Source organism: Coregonus clupeaformis, chromosome 23 (assembly GCF_020615455.1).
Source record: "Coregonus clupeaformis isolate EN_2021a chromosome 23, ASM2061545v1, whole genome shotgun sequence".
Taxonomy (NCBI): Eukaryota; Metazoa; Chordata; class Actinopteri; order Salmoniformes; family Salmonidae; genus Coregonus; species Coregonus clupeaformis.
This window is the reverse complement of record NC_059214.1, coordinates 49,281,722-49,306,330: the sequence shown is the minus strand read 5'-3', so window position 1 is coordinate 49,306,330 and position 24,609 is coordinate 49,281,722. Positions and strand designations below refer to the sequence as shown.

Below are 24,609 nucleotides of genomic sequence, written 5' to 3'. Positions count from 1 at the left end.
ATATACTGCAGCCGAATGAAGATGAGGTGAGAACACACACACTCTAGTAGATATTCCCTGGTTATACCATATACTGCAGCCTAATGAAGATGAGGTGAGAACACACACACTCTAGTAGATATACCCTGGTTATACCATATACTGCAGCCTAATGAAGATGAGGTGAGAACACACACACACTAGTAGATATTCCCTGGTTATACCATATACTGCATACTGCAGCCTAATGAAGATGAGGTGAGAACACACACACTCTAGTTGATATTCCCTGGTTATACCATATACTGCAGCCTAATGAAGATGAGGTGAGAACACACACACACACTAGTAGATATTCCCTGGTTATACCATATACTGCAGCCTAATGAAAATGAGGTGAGAACACACACACTCTAGTAGATATTCCCTGGTTATACCATATACTGCAGCCTTATGAAGATGAGGTGAGAACACACACACACTCGTAGATATTCCCTGGTTATACCATATACTGCAGCCTAATGAAGATGAGGTGAGAACACACACACTCTAGTAGATATTCCCTGGTTATACCATATACTGCAGCCTAATGAAGATGAGGTGAGAACACACACTCTAGTAGATATTCCCTGGTTATACCATATACTGCAGCCTTATGAAGATGAGGTGAGAACACACACACACTCGTAGATATTCCCTGGTTATACCATATACTGCAGCCTAATGAAGATGAGGTGAGAACACACACACTCTAGTAGATATTCCCTGGTTATACCATATACTGCAGCCTAATGAAGATGAGGTGAGAACACACACTCTAGTAGATATTCCCTGGTTATACCATATACTGCAGCCTTATGAAGATGAGGTGAGAACACACACACTCTAGTAGATATTCCCTGGTTATACCATATACTGCAGCCTAATGAATATGAGGTGAGAACACACACACACACACTAGTAGATATTCCCTGGTTATACCATATACTGCAGCCTAATGAAGATGAGGTGAGAACACACACTCTAGTAGATATTCCCTGGTTATACCATATACTGCAGCCTAATGACGATGAGGTGAGAACACACACTCTAGTAGATATTCCCTGGTTATACTATATACTGCAGCCTAATGAAGATGAGGTGAGAACACACACACACTAGTAGTTATACCCTGGTTATACCATATACTGCAGCCTAATGAAAATGAGGTGAGAACACACACTCTAGTAGATATTCCCTGGTTATACCATATACTGCAGCCTTATGAAGATGAGGTGAGAACACACACTAGTAGATATACCCTTTTTATACCATATACTGCAGCCTAATGAAGATGAGGTGAGAACACACACTCTAGTAGATATTCCCTGGTTATACCATATACTGCAGCCTAATGAAGATGAGGTGAGAACACACACTAGTAGATATTCCCTGGTTATACCATATTCTGCAGCCTTATGAAGATGAGGTGAGAACACACTCTAGTAGATATTCCCTGGTTATACCATATACTGCAGCCTTATGAAGACGAGGTGAGAACACACACACTTGTAGATATTCCCTGGTTATACCATATACTGCAGCCTAATGAAGATGAGGTGAGAACACACACACACTAGTAGATATTCCCTGGTTATACCATATACTGCAGCCTAATGAAAATGAGGTGAGAACACACACACTCTAGTTATTAGGCTTGGTGGGGACTCAGGTGCAGAGACGGACACACGGACAACAGAGGGTGAATTAGGATGTCGTTTATTCAGCGTGAATTGGCAGAGAGAAACAGTTCAGGGTGGAATAGCTTCAGACCGGGGTAGGAGCTGAGTGGGGGGGAGAGCCAGTAGTCCGGAGAGCTGGATGACGAGGATATCAGACAACAGATGAGCAGGTTGCGGCGTGGGAATGGCAGGTAGGCAGGCAGCAGGAACAGACGGGATCTGGTCGAAGGAGAGACAGGTTACAAAAACGTGGCAGAAACAACTATAATGCTGAGATAGTAACAACTAGACTGAGATTGCTGTACGGGGCCAAGTTACCACAGGTAGTGTAGGAACGAACTGGCGCTGGAGAGGTGTCCAGCCCGGGTAGATAACTGCTGGTTGATTGGTGACAATGAGCCGCAGCTGGAGGTAACTGAGCATGAGAGAGAATGGCCACGCCCCCTGACCTAGATCCTCTGCCTGGGCTGCACAGCAGGGGGAGACAGACACAGACAACACACACAGGGGAAAAAAGGAAAAGGGAAACAAGCGGGGCAGGACCAACAGTGCCGGATCGTAACAGTACCCCCCTCAACGGGCGCCACCCGGCGACCACCCGGCTTGTCAGGGTGGTCCCTATGGAAATCAGCCACCAGCTGAGGATCCAGTATAAATCGTCGGGGAATCCAGGACCTCTCCTCGGGACCGTATCCCTCCCAGTCCACCAGGTACTGAAGCCCTCTACCACGCCTCCGGACGTCCAGCAGTCTCCGCACCGTGTAGGCTGGATGGTCGTCAATAATACGCGGTGGCGGAGGGGGATCCACAGGCGGACACAAAGGGCTGGAGGAGACCAGCTTCAGCTGGGACACGTGAAATGTAGGATGGACTCTCATGGCCTGGGGAAGCTTCAACCGAACAGCCGAAGGGTTGATGATGGAATCGATCTCGAAAGGAGTCAGTGCGCAGGGGGATGTTGCTGGAGGAGAGCCAGACTCGCTGACCAGGCTGGAACTGGGGAGCGACTACCCTGTGCCTGTCCGCCACTCTCTTGTTACGCTCTGCTGTCCGTAGAAGGGCCTCACGGGTGTCCACCCACACCTTGCGGCAGCGACGAAGGTTATCCTGAACTGACGGGATGGCTAACTCCCCTTTCCTGAGACGGGAACAATGGCGGTTGGTACCCCAAAGCCGCCTCAAATGGTGAGAGGCCGGTGGCAGAGGGAGGTGAGGGAATTGTGGGCATATTCGACCCACGGGAGATGTTTGGCCCAGGTGGACGGGTTCTGGGATGTCACACAGCGTAGAGCAGCCTCCAGGTCCTGATTGGTCCTCTCAGTCTGGCCATTGGACTGGGGATGAAAACCTGATGAGAGACTGACAGAGGCACCCAGAGCAGAACAAAACTCCTTCCATACCCGAGAAATGAACTGTGGGCCTCTATCGGACACTATGTCCACAGGTATTCCATGGGGACGGAATACATGTAGGACAAAAAGGTCGGCTGTCTCACTGGCAGATGGTAATTTTGGTAATGCAACAAAATGGGCAGATTTAGAGAATCTGTCCACGATGGTGAGTATGGTGTCATTACCCTCAGACATAGGAAGTCCAGTGACGAAGTCCAAGCCCACGTGAGACCAAGGGCGACTCGGGACTGGGAGAGGCCGCAGCAGGCCCGAAGGAGCCCTGTGGGACGCCTTGTTTTGGGCACAGATGGAACAGGCCGCCACGTACTCCCGGACGTCTGCCTCGGCGGATGGCCACCAAAAGTGCCTCTTCAGTAGCGACAGTGTACGGTTCATACCAGGGTGGCAGGAGAATCGTGAGGTGTGGATCCAGTTGAGCACTTGCGGCCGCACGGCTGCGGGAACATAGAGAAGGTCGGGGGGGCCATCGGCCGGTCCAGGTTCCAACTCTTGTGCCGATCGGACGAGGGACTCGATTTCCCAGTGAACAGCCGCCACCAAACAGGAAGCGGGCAGAACAGGTTCAGGATTGCTGAAGTCTTCATTGTCTGTAAACTGGCGAGAGAGAGCATCAGGCTTGACATTACGTGTGCCAGGACGATATGTTAAAATAAACTTGAACCTGCTGAAGAACAGAGCCCATCTGGCCTGACGGGAGTTCAGCCTCTTGGATGACTGGATGTAAGCCAGGTTCTTGTGGTCTGTCCAGACTATGAAGGGTTGCTCTGCTCCGTCTAGCCAGTGCCTCCACTCCTCCAACGCCAACTTGACAGCAAGCAACTCCCGGTTACCCACGTCGTAGTTCTTCTCAGCAGGGGTCAATCTCCTGGAGAAAAAGGCCACAGGATGGAGCTTCTGGTCCGTGGGGGGAACGTTGTGACAGGACTGCCCCCCACCCCGAATCAGAGGCGTCCACTTCCACAATAAACTGCAAACTAGTGTCTGGATGAATAAGAACAGGTGAGGTGGTGAACAGTTCCTTCAATGTACTCACAGCTGACTCGGCCTCAGGCGTCCACAGGAATGGCACCTTAGGGGAGGTGAGCTTGGTCAGGGGGGCAACCACTCGGCTGAAACCCCTGATGAAGCGGCGGTAGAAGTTGGCGAAGCCCAGGAGCGTTAGCTGCTTCCGAGACGTGGGTGTGGGCCACTCCACAACCGCTCTGATCTTGTCAGGGTCTGGTGACACTTGTCCCCGCTCGATAATAAAGCCCAAAAAGGGGACGGACTGCCGGTGGAACTCACATTTTTCTGCTTTCACATACAGTTTATTTTCCATGAGGCGTTGGAGAACCAGACGGACGTGGGAGACGTGTTCATCCTGTGACTTAGAGAATATTAGAATGTCATCCAAATAGACAAACACAAAACGGTGTAGAAAATCCCTCAACACATCGTTAATCATGGCCTGAAACACTGCTGGGGCGTTAGTGAGACCGAATGGCATGACTAGGTATTCAAAGTGTCCGAGAGGGGTATTGAACCCAGTCTTCCATTCGTCTCCCGGCCTGATCCTAACGAGGTGGTAAGCGTTACGTGAGGTCGAGTTTGGTAAACACGGTGGCACCATGAAGGGGTTCAAATGCTGAGTTGATGAGAGGCAGGGGGTACGTATTTCTGACTGTGATGTTATTAAGTCCTCTGTAGTCAATGCAGGGGCGTAATGTTTTGTCCTTCTTCTCTACAAAAAAGAACCCAGCACCAACAGCGGAAGATGAGGGACGAATGATGCCAGAGGCTAAGGAGTCGCCTATGTAGGTTTCCATAGCTTCTCTCTCAGGACGGGACAGATTGAAAAGCCGACTGGACGGCAAAGGGGCTCCAGGCAGTAACTCAATAGCGCAATCGTATGGCCTATGAGGTGGTAATGAAAGTGCCTTGGATTTACTGAATACCTCGGCCAGGTCCAGGTACTCCTCAGGGACTGAAGAGAGGTCTGGGGTTTTGACAGGGGAAGCAGGGGGAACCTACCGAGGGCGGAATAGCCGACCCAAGGCAAACAGAATGGCAGTGAGTGCTCCAACTGTGTATTTTGTGGTTTTGCCAGTCAATATGGGGGTTGTGAATGCTAAGCCAAGGGAAACCGAGGATAAGGGGGGGAGGCCGAGGAGGAGACTACTTTAAACTGGATGGTTTCCTTGTGATTGCCGGACAGCATGAGAGAAAGCGGGGACAGTTTGATGGGTGATGTTGGCAAACTGATGGCCGTCAATAAGCGGTTACTGTTATAGGCTTAGGCAGGGGCTTAACAGGGATCTCAGCCTGAGTGACCAGGTTAACGTCAAGGAAACTATCCTCAGCACCAGAGTCGATGAGAGCAGCTAGTGGGAGAGATAGATTCCTGAACTGGACTGTAGCTGGGATAACTAGACGGGGTGCTGTGGGCATTGAGTCAGGTGTGGCACTCGCAAGTATGCCCACTTTTACCTGCGAGCTTGGTCTTTTGGGCGAACCGGACAGTTAACCAGGAAATGAGTGCGGTCCCCACAGTACATGCACTCACCAGCCCGCATGCGCCGTTCCTTTTCGGCAGGGGACAGACGAGCACGGCCCAGCTGCATGGGCTCGTCTAGTTCCGTGGAGGGATCCGCTGCGGTGTGGACCCGACCGCCCCTCTCCTGTCTCCTCTCCCGTAGCCTGTTGTCTATTCGTGTAGCAAGGGAAACGAGAACATGAAGGTTAGCAGGCTCATCACGAACAGCTAGTTCATTCTTAATCGTGTCACTTAGACCGTTAACAAACGCTCCCTGAAGAGCTTCGTCATTCCACTTGGAATCGGCTGCCAAGGTCCAAAAATCAATGGCGTATTCAGCCACGCTACCCGTGCCCTGTCGTAGCTTCAATAGTCTCTTTGTGGCGGTCCCGGCATGGTCCGGGTGATCAAACACAACTTTCAATTGAGAGGAAAAATCGTCAAACGACAGGCTGGCAATCTGCTGAGTAGAACAAGCCGCTTCTGCCCAAATCAAAGCTTTGCCCCTCATTAACCCCAGTGCGTAATGTACCTTTGAGGATTCCGTGGAGAAGGACAGGGGCTTCTGTTGGAACACCAAGCGGCACTGAAGCAGGAAACCACGGCATTTGTTCAGGTCCCCGGTGAAAGGTTCGGGTGAGGTTGTAGGGGGTTCCCGAAGGGCAGGAGCGGAAGCCGAGCCTGGAGCCACTGTAGGAGGAACAGGCGGAGGAGAAGCAGAGGGAGGAAGGGTAGTGAGTGTTACCAGGTTAGCTACCTGAGAGGTGAGATGAGATACTTGATCCAACAACTGCTGGTTGTTATCCACAAGAGTCCGGATGAGTTGGTCGTGTTGTCCCAATAACATTCCCTGTGAATGGAGGGCGCGTTGTACGCCATCACCCGTTGTTTCATGTGGCATCTCTGCTGAGTCCATGTTTGGCCAGTTCGTTCTATTAGGCTTGGTGGGGACTCAGGTGCAGAGACGGACACACGGACAACAGAGGGTGAATTAGGATGTCGTTTATTCAGCGTGAATTGGCAGAGAGAAACAGTTCAGGGTGGAATCGCTTCAGACCGGGGTAGGAGCTGAGTGGGGGGGGAGAGCCAGTAGTCCGGAGAGCTGGATGACGAGGATATCAGACAACAGATGAGCAGGTTGCGGCGTGGGAATGGCAGGTAGGCAGGCAGCAGGAACAGACGGGATCTGGTCGAAGGAGAGACAGGTTACAAAACGTGGCAGAAACAACTATAATGCTGAGATAGTAACAACTAGACTGAGATTGCTGTACGGGGCCAAGTTACCACAGGTAGTGTAGGAACGAACTGGCGCTGGAGAGGTGTCCAGCCCGGGTAGATAACTGCTGGTTGATTGGTGACAATGAGCCGCAGCTGGAGGTAACTGAGCATGAGAGAGAATGGCCACGCCCCCTGACCTAGATCCTCTGCCTGGGCTGCACAGCAGGGGGAGACAGACACAGACAACACACACAGGGGAAAAAAGGAAAAGGGAAACAAGCGGGGCAGGACCAACAGTGCCGGATCGTAACACTAGTAGATATTCCCTGGTTATACCATATACTGCAGCCTTATGAAGATGAGGTGAGAACACACACACTCTAGTAGATATTCCCTGGTTATACCATATACTGCAGCCTAATGAAGATGAGGTGAGAACACACACACTCTAGTAGATATTCCCTGGTTATACCATATACTGCAGCCGAATGAAGATGAGGTGAGAACACACACACTCTAGTAGATATTCCCTGGTTATACCATATACTGCAGCCTAATGAAGATGAGGTGAGAACACACACACTCTAGTAGATATACCCTGGTTATACCATATACTGCAGCCTAATGAAAATGAGGTGAGAACACACACACACTAGTAGATATTCCCTGGTTATACCATATACTGCATACTGCAGCCTAATGAAGATGAGGTGAGAACACACACACTCTAGTTGATATTCCCCTGGTTATACCATATACTGCAGCCTAATGAAGATGAGGTGAGAACACACACACACTAGTAGATATTCCCTGGTTATACCATATACTGCAGCCTTATGAAGATGAGGTGAGAACACACACTAGTAGATATACCCTGGTTATACCATATACTGCAGCCTAATGAAAATGAGGTGAGAACACACACTCTAGTAGATATTCCCTGGTTATACCATATACTGCAGCCTTATGAAGATGAGGTGAGAACACACACTAGTAGATATACCCTGGTTATACCATATACTGCAGCCTAATGAAGATGAGGTGAGAACACACACACACTAGTAGATATTCCCTGGTTATACCATATACTGCATACTGCAGCCTAATGAAGATGAGGTGAGAACACACACACTCTAGTTGATATTCCCTGGTTATACTATATACTGCAGCCTTATGAAAATGAGGTGAGAACACACACACTCTAGTAGATATTCCCTGGTTATACCATATACTGCAGCCTAATGAAAATGAGGTGAGAACACACACTCTAGTAGATATTCCCTGGTTATACCATATACTGCAGCCTTATGAAGATGAGGTGAGAACACACACACACTCGTAGATATTCCCTGGTTATACCATATACTGCAGCCTAATGAAGATGAGGTGAGAACACACACACTCTAGTAGATATTCCCTGGTTATACCATATACTGCAGCCTAATGAAGATGAGGTGAGAACACACACTCTAGTAGATATTCCCTGGTTATACCATATACTGCAGCCTTATGAAGATGAGGTGAGAACACACACACACTCGTAGATATTCCCTGGTTATACCATATACTGCAGCCTAATGAAGATGAGGTGAGAACACACACACTCTAGTAGATATTCCCTGGTTATACCATATACTGCAGCCTAATGAAGATGAGGTGAGAACACACACTCTAGTAGATATTCCCTGGTTATACCATATACTGCAGCCTTATGAAGATGAGGTGAGAACACACACACTCTAGTAGATATTCCCTGGTTATACCATATACTGCAGCCTAATGAATATGAGGTGAGAACACACACACACACACTAGTAGATATTCCCTGGTTATACCATATACTGCAGCCTAATGAAGATGAGGTGAGAACACACACTCTAGTAGATATTCCCTGGTTAAACCATATACTGCAGCCTAATGACGATGAGGTGAGAACACACACTCTAGTAGATATTCCCTGGTTATACTATATACTGCAGCCTAATGAAGATGAGGTGAGAACACACACACACTAGTAGTTATACCCTGGTTATACCATATACTGCAGCCTAATGAAAATGAGGTGAGAACACACACTCTAGTAGATATTCCCTGGTTATACCATATACTGCAGCCTTATGAAGATGAGGTGAGAACACACACTAGTAGATATACCCTTTTTATACCATATACTGCAGCCTAATGAAGATGAGGTGAGAACACACACTCTAGTAGATATTCCCTGGTTATACCATATACTGCAGCCTAATGAAGATGAGGTGAGAACACACACTAGTAGATATTCCCTGGTTATACCATATACTGCAGCCTTATGAAGATGAGGTGAGAACACACTCTAGTAGATATTCCCTGGTTATACCATATACTGCAGCCTTATGAAGACGAGGTGAGAACACACACACTTGTAGATATTCCCTGGTTATACCATATACTGCAGCCTAATGAAGATGAGGTGAGAACACACACACACTAGTAGATATTCCCTGGTTATACCATATACTGCAGCCTAATGAAAATGAGGTGAGAACACACACACTCTAGTAGATATTCCCTGGTTATACCATATACTGCAGCCTTATGAAGATGAGGTGAGAACACACACACTCTAGTAGATATTCCCTGGTTATACCATATACTGCAGCCTAATGAAGATGAGGTGAGAACACACACACTCTAGTAGATATTCCCTGGTTATACCATATACTGCAGCCGAATGAAGATGAGGTGAGAACACACACACTCTAGTAGATATTCCCTGGTTATACCATATACTGCAGCCTAATGAAGATGAGGTGAGAACACACACACTCTAGTAGATATACCCTGGTTATACCATATACTGCAGCCTAATGAAGATGAGGTGAGAACACACACACACTAGTAGATATTCCCTGGTTATACCATATACTGCATACTGCAGCCTAATGAAGATGAGGTGAGAACACACACACTCTAGTTGATATTCCCTGGTTATACCATATACTGCAGCCTAATGAAGATGAGGTGAGAACACACACACACTAGTAGATATTCCCTGGTTATACCATATACTGCAGCCTTATGAAGATGAGGTGAGAACACACACTAGTAGATATACCCTGGTTATACCATATACTGCAGCCTAATGAAAATGAGGTGAGAACACACACTCTAGTAGATATTCCCTGGTTATACCATATACTGCAGCCTTATGAAGATGAGGTGAGAACACACACTAGTAGATATACCCTGGTTATACCATATACTGCAGCCTAATGAAGATGAGGTGAGAACACACACACACTAGTAGATATTCCCTGGTTATACCATATACTGCATAATGCAGCCTAATGAAGATGAGGTGAGAACACACACACTCTAGTTGATATTCCCTGGTTATACTATATACTGCAGCCTTATGAAAATGAGGTGAGAACACACACACTCTAGTAGATATTCCCTGGTTATACCATATACTGCAGCCTAATGAAAATGAGGTGAGAACACACACTCTAGTAGATATTCCCTGGTTATACCATATACTGCAGCCTTATGAAGATGAGGTGAGAACACACACACACACTAGTAGATATTCCCTGGTTATACCATATACTGCAGCCTAATGAAAATGAGGTGAGAACACACACTCTAGTAGATATTCCCTGGTTATACCATATACTGCAGCCTAATGAAAATGAGGTGAGAACACACACTCTAGTAGATATTCCCTGGTTATACCATATACTGCAGCCTTATGAAGATGAGGTGAGAACACACACTAGTAGATATACCCTGGTTATACCATATACTGCAGCCTAATGAAGATGAGGTGAGAACACACACACACTAGTAGATATACCCTGGTTATACCATATACTGCAGCCTAATGACGATGAGGTGAGAACACACACACACACACTAGTAGATATTCCCTGGTTATACCATATACTGCAGCCTTATGAAGATGAGGTGAGAACACACACTAGTAGATATACCCTGGTTATACCATATACTGCAGCCTAATGAAGATGAGGTGAGAACACACACACACTAGTAGATATACCCTGGTTATACCATATACTGCAGCCTAATGACGATGAGGTGAGAACACACACACACACACTAGTAGATATTCCCTGGTTATACCATATACTGCAGCCTAATGAAGATGAGGTGAGAACACACACACACTAGTAGATATTCCCTGGTTATACCATATACTGCAGCCTAATGAAGATGAGGTGAGAACACACACTCTAGTAGATATTCCCTGGTTATACCATATACTGCAGCCTTATGAAGATGAGGTGAGAACACACACACACTCGTAGATATTCCCTGGTTATACCATATACTGCAGCCTAATGAAGATGAGGTGAGAACACACACACTCTAGTAGATATTCCCTGGTTATACCATATACTGCAGCCTAATGAAGATGAGGTGAGAACACACACTCTAGTAGATATTCCCTGGTTATACCATATACTGCAGCCTTATGAAGATGAGGTGAGAACACACACACTCTAGTAGATATTCCCTGGTTATACCATATACTGCAGCCTAATGAATATGAGGTGAGAACACACACACACACACTAGTAGATATTCCCTGGTTATACCATATACTGCAGCCTAATGAAGATGAGGTGAGAACACACACTCTAGTAGATATTCCCTGGTTATACCATATACTGCAGCCTAATGACGATGAGGTGAGAACACACACTCTAGTAGATATTCCCTGGTTATACTATATACTGCAGCCTAATGAAGATGAGGTGAGAACACACACACACTAGTAGTTATACCCTGGTTATACCATATACTGCAGCCTAATGAAAATGAGGTGAGAACACACACTCTAGTAGATATTCCCTGGTTATACCATATACTGCAGCCTTATGAAGATGAGGTGAGAACACACACTAGTAGATATACCCTTTTTTATACCATATACTGCAGCCTAATGAAGATGAGGTGAGAACACACACTCTAGTAGATATTCCCTGGTTATACCATATACTGCAGCCTAATGAAGATGAGGTGAGAACACACACTAGTAGATATTCCCTGGTTATACCATATACTGCAGCCTTATGAAGATGAGGTGAGAACACACTCTAGTAGATATTCCCTGGTTATACCATATACTGCAGCCTTATGAAGACGAGGTGAGAACACACACACTTGTAGATATTCCCTGGTTATACCATATACTGCAGCCTAATGAAGATGAGGTGAGAACACACACACACTAGTAGATATTCCCTGGTTATACCATATACTGCAGCCTAATGAAAATGAGGTGAGAACACACACACTCTAGTAGATATTCCCTGGTTATACCATATACTGCAGCCTTATGAAGATGAGGTGAGAACACACACACTCTAGTAGATATTCCCTGGTTATACCATATACTGCAGCCTAATGAAGATGAGGTGAGAACACACACACTCTAGTAGATATTCCCTGGTTATACCATATACTGCAGCCGAATGAAGATGAGGTGAGAACACACACACTCTAGTAGATATTCCCTGGTTATACCATATACTGCAGCCTAATGAAGATGAGGTGAGAACACACACACTCTAGTAGATATACCCTGGTTATACCATATACTGCAGCCTAATGAAGATGAGGTGAGAACACACACACACTAGTAGATATTCCCTGGTTATACCATATACTGCATACTGCAGCCTAATGAAGATGAGGTGAGAACACACACACTCTAGTTGATATTCCCTGGTTATACCATATACTGCAGCCTAATGAAGATGAGGTGAGAACACACACACACACTAGTAGATATTCCCTGGTTATACCATATACTGCAGCCTTATGAAGATGAGGTGAGAACACACACTAGTAGATATACCCTGGTTATACCATATACTGCAGCCTAATGAAAATGAGGTGAGAACACACACTCTAGTAGATATTCCCTGGTTATACCATATACTGCAGCCTTATGAAGATGAGGTGAGAACACAAACTAGTAGATATACCCTGGTTATACCATATACTGCAGCCTAATGAAGATGAGGTGAGAACACACACACACTAGTAGATATTCCCTGGTTATACCATATACTGCATACTGCAGCCTAATGAAGATGAGGTGAGACACACACACACTCTAGTTGATATTCCCTGGTTATACTATATACTGCAGCCTTATGAAAATGAGGTGAGAACACACACACTCTAGTAGATATTCCCTGGTTATACCATATACTGCAGCCTAATGAAAATGAGGTGAGAACACACACTCTAGTAGATATTCCCTGGTTATACCATATACTGCAGCCTTATGAAGATGAGGTGAGAACACACACACACACTAGTAGATATTCCCTGGTTATACCATATACTGCAGCCTAATGAAAATGAGGTGAGAACACACACTCTAGTAGATATTCCCTGGTTATACCATATACTGCAGCCTAATGAAAATGAGGTGAGAACACACACTCTAGTAGATATTCCCTGGTTATACCATATACTGCAGCCTTATGAAGATGAGGTGAGAACACACACTAGTAGATATACCCTGGTTATACCATATACTGCAGCCTAATGAAGATGAGGTGAGAACACACACACACTAGTAGATATACCCTGGTTATACCATATACTGCAGCCTAATGACGATGAGGTGAGAACACACACACACACACTAGTAGATATTCCCTGGTTATACCATATACTGCAGCCTTATGAAGATGAGGTGAGAACACACACTAGTAGATATACCCTGGTTATACCATATACTGCAGCCTAATGAAGATGAGGTGAGAACACACACACACTAGTAGATATACCCTGGTTATACCATATACTGCAGCCTAATGACGATGAGGTGAGAACACACACACACACACTAGTAGATATTCCCTGGTTATACCATATACTGCAGCCTAATGAAGATGAGGTGAGAACACACACACACTAGTAGATATTCCCTGGTTATACCATATACTGCAGCCTAATGAAAATGAGGTGAGAACACACACTAGTAGATATTCCCTGGTTATACCATATACTGCAGCCTAATGAAAATGAGGTGAGAACACACTCTAGTAGATATTCCCTGGTTATACCATATACTGCAGCCTAATGAAAATGAGGTGAGAACACACTCTAGTAGATATTCCCTGGTTATACCATATACTGCAGCCTAATGAAGATGAGGTGAGAACACACACACTCTAGTAGATATTCCCTGGTTATACCATATACTGCAGCCTAATGAAAATGAGGTGAGAACACACTCTAGTAGATATTCCCTGGTTATACCATATACTGCAGCCTAATGAAGATGAGGTGAGAACACACACACTCTAGTAGATATTCCCTGGTTATACCATATACTGCAGCCTTATGAAGATGAGGTGAGAACACACACACACACAGTAGTAGATATTCCCTGGTTATACCATATACTGCAGCCTAATGAAGATGAGGTGAGAACACACACACTCTAGTAGATATTCCCTGGTTATACCATATACTGCAGCCTTATGAAGATGAGGTGAGAACACACACACTTCTAATCCTACACCTGTGTTCCTCTCAGGACCCCTCGTTAGAGTATGGCAAGAGCAGCAGTCGTAGCAGCATGTTCAGAATCGTGCCAAAGTTCAAGAAAGAGAAAGCTACCAAGAAGACCTGCCCTCAGTCCGGTCAGTGTTAGTCTTTTAGTCTCTCCACAGGCTTCACATAGACAGTACGCTCTTAGAAAAAAAAGGTGCTGTCTAGAACCTAAAAAGGGTTCTTCGGCTGTGGCCCATTGGATCACCTTTTAAAGATCCCTTTTTGGTTCCAGGTAGAACCCTTTTGGATTCCAGGTAGAAACCTTTTGGGTTCCATGTACAACCCTTTCCACAGAGAGTTCTACATGGAACCCAAAAGGGTTCTATCTGGATTCAAGAGGGTTAACCTAATGGGACAGCCGAAGAACCCTTTTGGAACCGTTTTGGAACCTTTTTGGAACCCTTTTGGAACCCTTTTCTCTAAGAGTGTACGTACCACACACACATGCACACAAACATACATTGTTGTTTACTTTTTAGTTAGAACTAAGATCTTTAAGGTCTCTATGTGGCCTACATTTAGTGGTTGTAATGCATTATAACCACCCAGTGTGGTGTCAGGGATTGTCTCTGTGTTTTCTGTCTGCCCTGGTCCTCAGTCTGACCCAGCCATCCAAGAGCACCCCTCTTCCTTCTGTTCGTGGTCTTATCCACCTGTCTACACATGTACAGCAGGCACAAACCAAGGCCAAAGACAGGGGGAGGGGGCTGGACACAGGGCCAAAAACCCAGGGGTTTCCCAGAGAAAGAAAATGTGTGTATTAGAACACCATTTCTCCTTCATGACGACTGATACAACCGAATATTGCTACATTTGTTTATTGATATTACTACCAATTGAACATGAAAAAAGCATTTTTTTGACTGTATGTTTATGAATATTACTACCAATTGAACATGAAAACCAGCCATTTCTATTGAATGCTGCAGCTGCACTCTTCAATCTAGATTATAATACAGAATGCAGGTCGTCTCAGAAAGGACTTTGTTTTGGTGTGGAATAAGAGAGAATAGAATGGAGACAAGTAGAATTGCAGGAGTTGGCCGTTCCTCTGCTTCAGGACCCCGTCTGATTGGTCGGGAGTGTTAGTCCCGCCCACAGTGAGGCAGGGCAGGGTGTTGATTGGGTGAGACGTTCCTTCAGGTTGCACAGGCTTCCACCTCCTTCTCCCTCCTACTTCCTGTACGTCTGTGTTCTGATTGGTGGATAACCTGCATGCCCTCAGCCTCTCTGGAAGGCCATTGGCCACAGCTGTTTCCGACCAACCAACCTCCAACATCTATGTTAACCCCTCCTCTTTTTCCGCCAGCCGCTACCGCCTCTCCTCCCTCCTTTCCTTTCTCCCTCTACCTCTCCCTGTCTTCCCATCCCTCTATTGGGATTTCCTCTCTCTGATTGTGTGTGTGTATATATATATGAGTGTATGTGCGTTTGGATGTGGGTGTATGTGTGTGAGAGAGAGGGTCTCAGACACTGAGCGAGCACCTTCTTGCTCTGTGTACTGTCTATGTATGTAGTGGAGAGATGGGGTACAGAGGAGGTAGGAGTCTGGCTGGAGCAGCTCAGTCTGGGAGAGTACAGAGACACCTTCACACGCCATGACATCAGAGGCTCTGAACTGCTGCACCTGGAGAGAAGGGACCTGAAGGTATACACACAGGCACACACACAAACACACAAACATAACACACACACTCAAACATAACACACACACACACATACAAATATAACACACACACACACGCGCTAAGGCATACACACACACACACACACACACACACACACACACACACACACACACACACACACACACACACCCTGTTACTTCATCTATCCCCAGATCAACTCTCTTTCTCTCTTCCTCTCTGGTTCTCTCCATCTCTTTCTCTCTGGTTCTCTCCATCTCTTTCTCTCTGGTTCTGTTGGCCGTTAGCTGTCTCCCTGTTTGCTGCTCTGTGCTGCACTGCTCTGCTTGGCTTCTTCTGTGTGTGAGAGTGTTGCTTACCTACCGCAGGAGACTGGCTGTAACTCACTAACCCCTCAGTCTCCACTGGTACTGTGTGTGAACTTGGAACGGGAACGGGACAGGGCTGGGGAAATGGGGTAAGGGGAGGGAGGGCTGGGGGGGGTGGTGTAGGGGAGGAGGGGCTATGGGAGTGGGACTGCTCAGGAAGGTTGGGTGAGGGAGGGTTGGAGCTGGGGTTAGGGTGGTACCATAGACCGAGACAAGAAGCTGTTTTAGGTAGGACCGACAAAGAGACGCTGTTCATGGACAGATGCACAACAACTCCCAGTAGTGCTGACCCCAGGGGTGTGAGTGGACATGCCCTTTGGAGTGCTGCTGAACATAGGTGGCATTTACTTGGAGTTAAAGGAGAAAGATGTTCAATGTTGACTCCATACTGAGAAAATACCTCAGGGAGAAACAAGAGGTGAATTAATTCGTCAGATTCCATTTGCAAAACGTTTTGTCTGTGGCAAAACAGTTTGCAACTGAAACCGTTTAACGTGTAAGCTAAATCATAGCAAATCAAATTCTATTGGTCGCATACACATATTTAGCAGATGTTATTGCGGGTGTAGCGAAATGCTTGTGTTCCTAGCTCCAACAGTGCAGTAATATCTAACAAAACACAACAGTAATCTAAAAAAAATAAAAGAATGGAATTAAGAAACCAACTGAACCAAACAGAAGCAAACAGGGAAGGACGTACCTGAATTTGTCCAATAGAAACTCTCGTTTTCATTGCAAAATGTTTTCCGTTTGGAGTAAACGGTTTTGCAACGGAATCCGACTGTAGCTCAGCTGGTAGAGCACGGCGCTTGTAACGCCAAGGTAGTGGGTTCGATCCCCGGGACCACCCATACGCAAAAATGTATGCACGCATGATTGTAAGTCGCTTTGGGTAAAAGCGTCTGCTAAATGGCATATTATTATTATATTATTATTATATTATAATGATACACCCCAGGGATATCCCACTGCACACTCATTACCCCATAACCTCCTTACAGATGATGGAGTGTCATTTACATTGTTCTATTTCAAAAACACATTGTTTATCAGAGTTTCATGGACCAATGATCCTAATGGATCTACAGTAGGTGGAGTGAACGAGGGCAAAGCGAGGGGAGGACTTTTTGACATTAGACAGTAATAGACGTGCACTCATCCATACGAGCGACAGGCCTACCATACCTTGGACTGTGCCAGTGTTTTGCTGTGTGTGTGTCCCCTCATTCCAAATCTGTCCCCTCCATTTCTATGGCAAAACCACCATTATCTGGCGAAAAAGCATCATTGGAAGTTAATGTTTTTTCCTAAACGCTATTACATAATTGTAATTGATCCTATTTAGAAACATGGTAACACTTTACGTAACACTTACAGTTACAATTGTAAGACTTGTCATGTACATGTAAGAAGTCTTTATAATGCTTTTCTTAGTCTGTAGAAATAATTGCAGCATAAAAGTATTAAGTAAGGGATAAACGCCCACGTTCTGTACAAAAAATCCTGATCGTTCTTATATCTCTCAGATATAGGAGAGACACTTCAGAACTTTATTTTTATATTTTTTTGGGACTATCTTTTATTCCATGTAGTGAATCTGTTGTTACATGCATTTGTATGGACTAATAGCAGTAAGACCCCCAAAAATGTATTTTTTTTTTATACTTCAAGGGCTCTTAAAATTCTAAATCAAATACCTAATGATCCTTGGTGTGATCACCACCCCCGCCCCCTCCACCCCTCCCCCGGCTTAGACAGGGCTTAGATGGGTTAAGTGAGCAAAATAGGTGTTGCAGTACAGGGTGACCAAGACGTAAAACAACAGGGTACGAAATAGTACCAAAAAAAAGACAATACAATGTAAAAACCATAAAACAGAATTAGCGTAGTGATTAAAAAGGAAGCTATTAAATAAAACGATTTCCATTAAATAAATAAACAATTAGGAGAATCAATGTTCTTAAGATGTCGTCTGCTGTCCACAGGATCTGGGGATATCGAAAGTGGGTCATATGAAGAGAATTCTCCAGGGAACTAAGGATCTGGCCAAGACCGCCATGGTTGACCTCTAACCCAGAAGTAGTTGGTGCCGGAGAGGAAGTGCCCTTCCGCCACAGAGGAAGAGTTTGGGAGCTCCGCAGGGAGAGCTGAACGCCTGGCATCTTGGGGTGGATGGATGGATTTGATCCTTTGGATGGATTTAAGAAAGCTGTTGGTGAGAAGTTTTAGAACTGTAATGTTTTAGTGAGACTGTGTTTGGCGCCAAAATGGAAGACGGAACTCTACAGTTGTTGACAGTGCAAAGAAGGAAGCCATGGATCTTCACAAAAAAAGCAATTTTTCTCAAATCATATTACCATTCATGGCACAATCAGGTATGCAACTGATCGTCATTATAAGAGTTGTTTTGGTCGTCTGGCCTCATAAGAAGGCCCAATTCAAGTAGCAACAAGGTGACTTCCATGAGTGTTCCCTAACAGTGTTCTGTGAGTGTGTACAGTTCAGTACAGTCACTACAATACCGTGCGGCTTTGTGATTAGCTTACTGGCTCGTTGCCTGGCAGTAGAAGGCTACAGATGCAACGCTACAGTCTGCAGTATCCTGCTTTCGCTGTTTACACCAGAGGAGATAGGTAATGTCCCAAATAGCACCCTCTTCCCTATGTTGGGCACTACTTTTAAGTGGTGCACTATGTAGGGAACAGGGTGTGATTACAGATGTGCCCTGGGAGAAGGAGATGCAATGTCACAACCTAAAGCGAGTGAAGGGAGGTTTCTGAAAACAGTGAGACATATGTTGCATGCTATGCTAGCTTGACTTTGGATATCTATTTTGAATTGCAAAATTAGTGTCTTGGTTTGTTTGTGTAAAAAGATAACACTTGAACAAGTTTTTTTTTTATATGACTTTAGTAATGCCATTTGTTACTACTGAAAGCATCATTTTGGTTTGAATCAACCTTTTTTGTTAATAATTTTTATTTATTTGTTCTTGCATGATAATTCTGTGTCAAGGACCTGTGTCTTGTGCCATATTTTAGTCATTTTATTGTAAAATGTGCTTTATTGGTAAGAGAACATCAGAATTTAGGACAAATTATTAGATTAAGTATTAGGAGTTATATTTTGTCATTTGACACATTTTCTTTTGATGTGAAAATCAGTACCAAAGTGAATGTCCAATACACTTCCAAACATAAATGTTAACTTTGAAAGTAGTGAAAATAACATAATGTTTGGGATAAATATCAGTTACATATAGAGGGAGTGTTATAAGCTGGGTTACAGAATTCTAGGAACTTTCTATAAATTCCCTGGTTTCCCAGAAATCTTGGTTGTAGGGTCCGGATTTCCTGCTTATTATCTTCTGAATCCGGAAATCCTCCAACCGGGATTTCGGGAAACCAGGGAATTTATTTGAAGTTCCCGGAATTTTGCAACCCTAGTTGTAAGCCAACAATTTCATATTTTTATGGAATACTTGACATGCACTTTTCCCTTTTGCTATTTGCAAAGTTACATCCTCATATCACTAGATACAATTCACCACAATCCCTAGCATTTAAACACTCAATATTTCACAGAGTAACACTATGGTAGTGAAATAGGAGTTATATGTTGATTTAAGAATAAGATTGAGCAGCTCATCTGCAACAGGAGAAAGTGCAGCTTTAGTTGCTCAGTGTGACATATAATGTTAATAGGACACTCTTTTGTTAGGTTGGTGGCATTACAGGGTATACTTATATATGTGATGCTAAGTATGCATATACAATATATGCACTGAATATATACAATCTAAACCAGTGTATGCATACACTGTTAGTAGCTTTTGTAGTCCAATGCCTTTGTAGATTACTGACATGACATACAGTGTCAACAGCTAACACGTTTTGATGACCATGTCTATTGATTTGCACCATGAACACCAATTGTGGATTATTGATTTTGTTGAATAGGATAATCTCTCCTGTTTTTGTTTAATGCTGTTGTATTCTAACGGAGGTGCAATATTATATTGGTTTTGATAGTCTTTCTGACGTGATGTTTCGCTGTGGGAAAAACCCAAAGGGTTTTGTATACACTGACCGACTTTTAAACGAAATAGCGTTTCTTACTAGTTCATTTTCATTCAAACTTCTTCCAACAACTCACTGGTTTTTAGTCTTGTTCCTCTGTGCTTCCAGGATGATTCTCAAAGCAGGTTGGAGGAAATAATAGACCGTGTTACTGACTGTATGTGAGACTGTTGAACGGGCAGACCTGACTGTTGTTCAATGCTTTATGTAATTTATCTAAGAGCCCTTGTATGTTCATTTGCATCAGCTAAATACTTAGCATCAACTGTATGTTATCAATGATCTTATATCATCAAGTCTTCTTTTTGATTATATTTTACCTCAACAAAACTGTTCATATCAGGATTGTGGCTTGCTTCATTTTATAGTCCTCCTGTAACATAATATCAATTAACAAAATGGAAATAGGAAGTTATATCACGTTTGCATGATAATTACATTTTGGCTTCTTTGGGATTGAGAAAACAATTAATCCGTACCAGTTAGTTACCAATTGTGTTCTCTTATTTGGAGTAAGCACCAGAAAGTAGCATGTATCTTTTACTCCATCATTTCGCAGTATATAAAGGACTGTAAAATAAAGCATTACCTACATTATTCCTCTTTTGGATGCCATCCCACCCACCTCTCTTTTGGTGGCCTATCAAGAGAATTCACATTATCAAGAAGCATACTATCGTTGCTTATGCTCACAACCAAGTATAATTTATTTCTAACATGAAACCCAAATCACGAGGCCTTTAAATCCCCTGAAACATTAACCTCTTTGATGAAAGAAGTTTGAATTTAGAACCATGCCAGGAGCATCTAAATCCTACCTTAGTAAATAGTCTAGACAAAATAAATGTGCTTTATTGCAAGTATGATTGTTATGAAGAAGAAAAAAAACATAGCCCCAAGCTAGCTAGGTTCCTAACCAAAGATATGAATTAAACATTCTGAACATTCAATCTTTTTTGAAATCCTAAGTACCCAAGCCACAGTTCTTGATAATCAGTTATGTGTCTTGTCTTTCCACTGGCACTTAAAATTAGGGCCAAATTAGGGCAAAAATCAAGCTGGCTCTAATGGGATTCTCAAATTCGAGCTGGGTCGAGGGAAATCCGGGTCTGCGCAGCTCAGGTTCACAACTGGTTAGAATTCGGGCTTGTGACACCATTACTATGCAACCACCAAGCTGATCCCTGCTGGATGCTGACACAACATTAGCTAGCTCCTCTGGGCTTGTTACTGTTAGCTAGCACATGGACAAGCAGTATTGCAGTAGTCAGACATGACATGAATTACCACCATAGCTGGATCATTCATTCATTTTTGCACTACACAATAAACTTTTATGAGAACAGTCAGCCCTCGAATGATAGTTACCTAACGTTAGCTAGCAAATCAGAGTTTAAACAAGCTAGCTAGCTAATGTGAGCTAGCAGGAATTTTAGCTAGCAGGAATTTTAGCTGGCCAGGTCGTATTGAAAGCCAGCTACATAATATCAAAGCTGTCGTCTGGTTTGCTTGGTTAGCTAGCTAGCTAATAGCCAATGCCATGGCAAGCAAGGTAGGAATGAAGCTAGCTAGCTAGCCTGTTATGCTAGCGATGATGCTAACTGTTTAGCTAGCTGGCTAACGTCAGCAAGCTAAATACATGGCTCTGAGTCTGGCTGGCACTGGCAGGAGTATGGGGTAACGTTGGATACAGCATGGTGAGGGTGAATTAAATTCTTCAACATCTTGCTAGCAACATTAGCGAAGCCAGCTGCAGTCACATATTGGCTACCTAGCTACATGACATCATTTCACATTTGTGGGCCAGCCCAACCTGGGTTGATTTCAAAGTGCCAATGGAAATGTGGCTGAAGTGGTTTAGGTATTTGCTGGTTTCACAGACATAGATAGATGTTTTTTAAGTCCTAGCTCTTGTTCTCAGAGTGGTTTAACCTTGGAATACATAGTTCTGTATTTATATTAAAAACACATTTTCAGTAGTCTGAATTCAAGTGCAATCTAGGTAGTTTATGTCTGCATAGCCACAGTAAGTAGGGGTGCTGAGGGTGCTGCAGCACCACCTGAAAAATCAGAAGTAAAAGAAAAATATAAATACAAAAATATTTGTTTTCTTCTACAAAACTAGTGCACTGGGCCTTTACTAGTCCTGTATTAGCGGACCGATATAGCCGTCTGTAACCCGGCCCAACATTTGTTTCCAGCATCGCCACAGCACCCCCACCCCCAAACTACTTCCTGTGGCTATGTACTGTATGTCTGTGTTTCCAGCTCTGTGTGCTTTAATCTGAGCTGATGTTCCTCACTGCAGGTCACACTCATGGCTTCAGTACCCAGGCTGTATGTGTGTGCAGTCTGTCTCTGTGTGTCTTTCTGTCTGTCTGTCTGAAGGGTGTCTGCCTGGTTCTGTATGAGTGTGCTGTCTGTCTCTGTGTGTCTTTCTGTCTGTCTGTCTGAAGGGTGTCTGCCTGGTTCTGTATGAGTGTGCAGTCTGTCTCTGTGTGTCTGTCTGAAGGATGTCTGTCTGTGTCTGTGTGTCTGTCTGAAGAGTGTCTGCCTGCCTGCCTGCCTGTCTGTCTGAAGGGTGTCTGCCTGGTTCTGTATTAGTGTGTTGTACCCCAGACGCCATGCTTAGAGAGAGAGAGAGCTTGAGTTCTCCAATCTGGGTAGAGGTTTCCCATGGGCACAGATCTTACCTCCCCCAATCCTAACCATAACCATAAGGAGGGGAAAACGCTAAACTGATCTTAGATCAGCATCCATGGGCAACGTCATCCATCGCCACGTTTTCCAATGGTATGTATATATAATGCTGCAAACTGCCTGGTTTTCATAAACCAACCAAACCCTATGTGAGGATCTCTTAAGATGGGGTAACCCGATAGTCTCTAACATGGTTTATAACATGGTGGAAGAGAAGTGAGTTTCATTTGTTTACATTGTTTACAATGGCACAGTTTTACTTGCTAAGGATAAAATATATATATATATATATATATATATATATATATATATATATATATATATATATATATATATGTAAACAAAATGTGCATATTTATTGCCTAAGGTTAAACATTATGATGATGTAACTGTGTTTTCTTCTTTGGAATATAATGTTACAGTTTATCACCTGTGTTACTATCTGGATGCTTTTGGTAAAGTAGTTGGTCATTTTTATGACTACCAAGCAGTGGAGTCTGGTGGGAGGAGCTATAGGAGGACGGGCTCATTGTAATGGCTGGAATGGAATCAAGGAACGGAGTCAAACGTGGTTTCCATATGTTTGATGTGATTGATACTGTTCCATTAATTCCATTCCAGCCATTACAATGTGCCCATCCTTCTATAGCTCCTCCCACCAGCCTCCACTGCTACCAAGTGACTGTTTTCTGTGCTTTTTTTTATGGTTAGAATGCATGGTTAACTATTTATTACAATATGGAAGTCACAAAGATGTGTATTTTTGTATTCAGATTAAATAAATGGCTCAACTTTGTTGTACATTTTTAGGTGCCTTAAAAACAAGGCTATCTTCCTTCTTCAATAAAAACAAATGCATACACAATGTGTCATGATATTTCTGCCTAGCCTCTTGGATAAACTGCATTACCTTCAGATATTTTTTGTTGGTGATATTGTTTGAACTCATTGTAATATACGAAAGCATTGTAGAGAGGACAACCCATAGGCAGTACATATTCTGTGGAAACATGTTCTTGTTTTTACTAATGAATTACTATCTGTTCCTGTATTGTAGGCCTACATACAATACTGTATAGTTAGACCTACACACAGATTTACAGTAGGCCCGTATGTTAAAAACAAAATCAGTGTCTGTTCAGTGAGAAGCACAGTTTTTTTTGTCATGGGGCAGAGATAAAATGTTGCTGTTTTAGAGCTAATTTCGTGCTATTCTACACATTTTGACAGGATGTGTCAATATAAGATCACATGTGATCACGTTTTTGGAACACTTCACATGTGACAACATGGCACCCCTCTACAAGGTCTCACTGTAAGCTAGCCTGGTCCCAGATTTGTTTGCCATTGCCATGACAATGATCATAAGAGTTGGCAAGACAACACAAAC

The 24,609-nt window shown here is 44.0% G+C and overlaps 1 protein-coding gene across 8 annotated transcripts in view; it reads left to right on the top strand.

Moving 5' to 3' along the window:
* The window catches only part of LOC121536485 (diacylglycerol kinase eta), a 103,459-nt gene extending 79,674 nt beyond the window's left edge, over positions 1 to 23,785 (top strand). For 5 of the 8 annotated variants that reach the window (XM_041843800.2, XM_041843796.2, XM_041843794.2 and 2 more), the window contains 3 exons: positions 14,410 to 14,515; positions 15,944 to 16,074; positions 18,426 to 23,785. In XM_041843800.2, the coding sequence (XP_041699734.1) occupies positions 14,410 to 14,515; positions 15,944 to 16,074; positions 18,426 to 18,512 (324 nt within the window). In that variant the 3' untranslated portion in view covers positions 18,513 to 23,785. The remainder of the gene's footprint in view (positions 1 to 14,409; positions 14,516 to 15,943; positions 16,075 to 18,425) is intronic. The other 3 variants (XM_041843801.2, XM_041843798.2, XM_041843797.2) reach the window with 1 other exon arrangement.
* Positions 23,786 to 24,609: the final 824 nt, after the last annotated feature.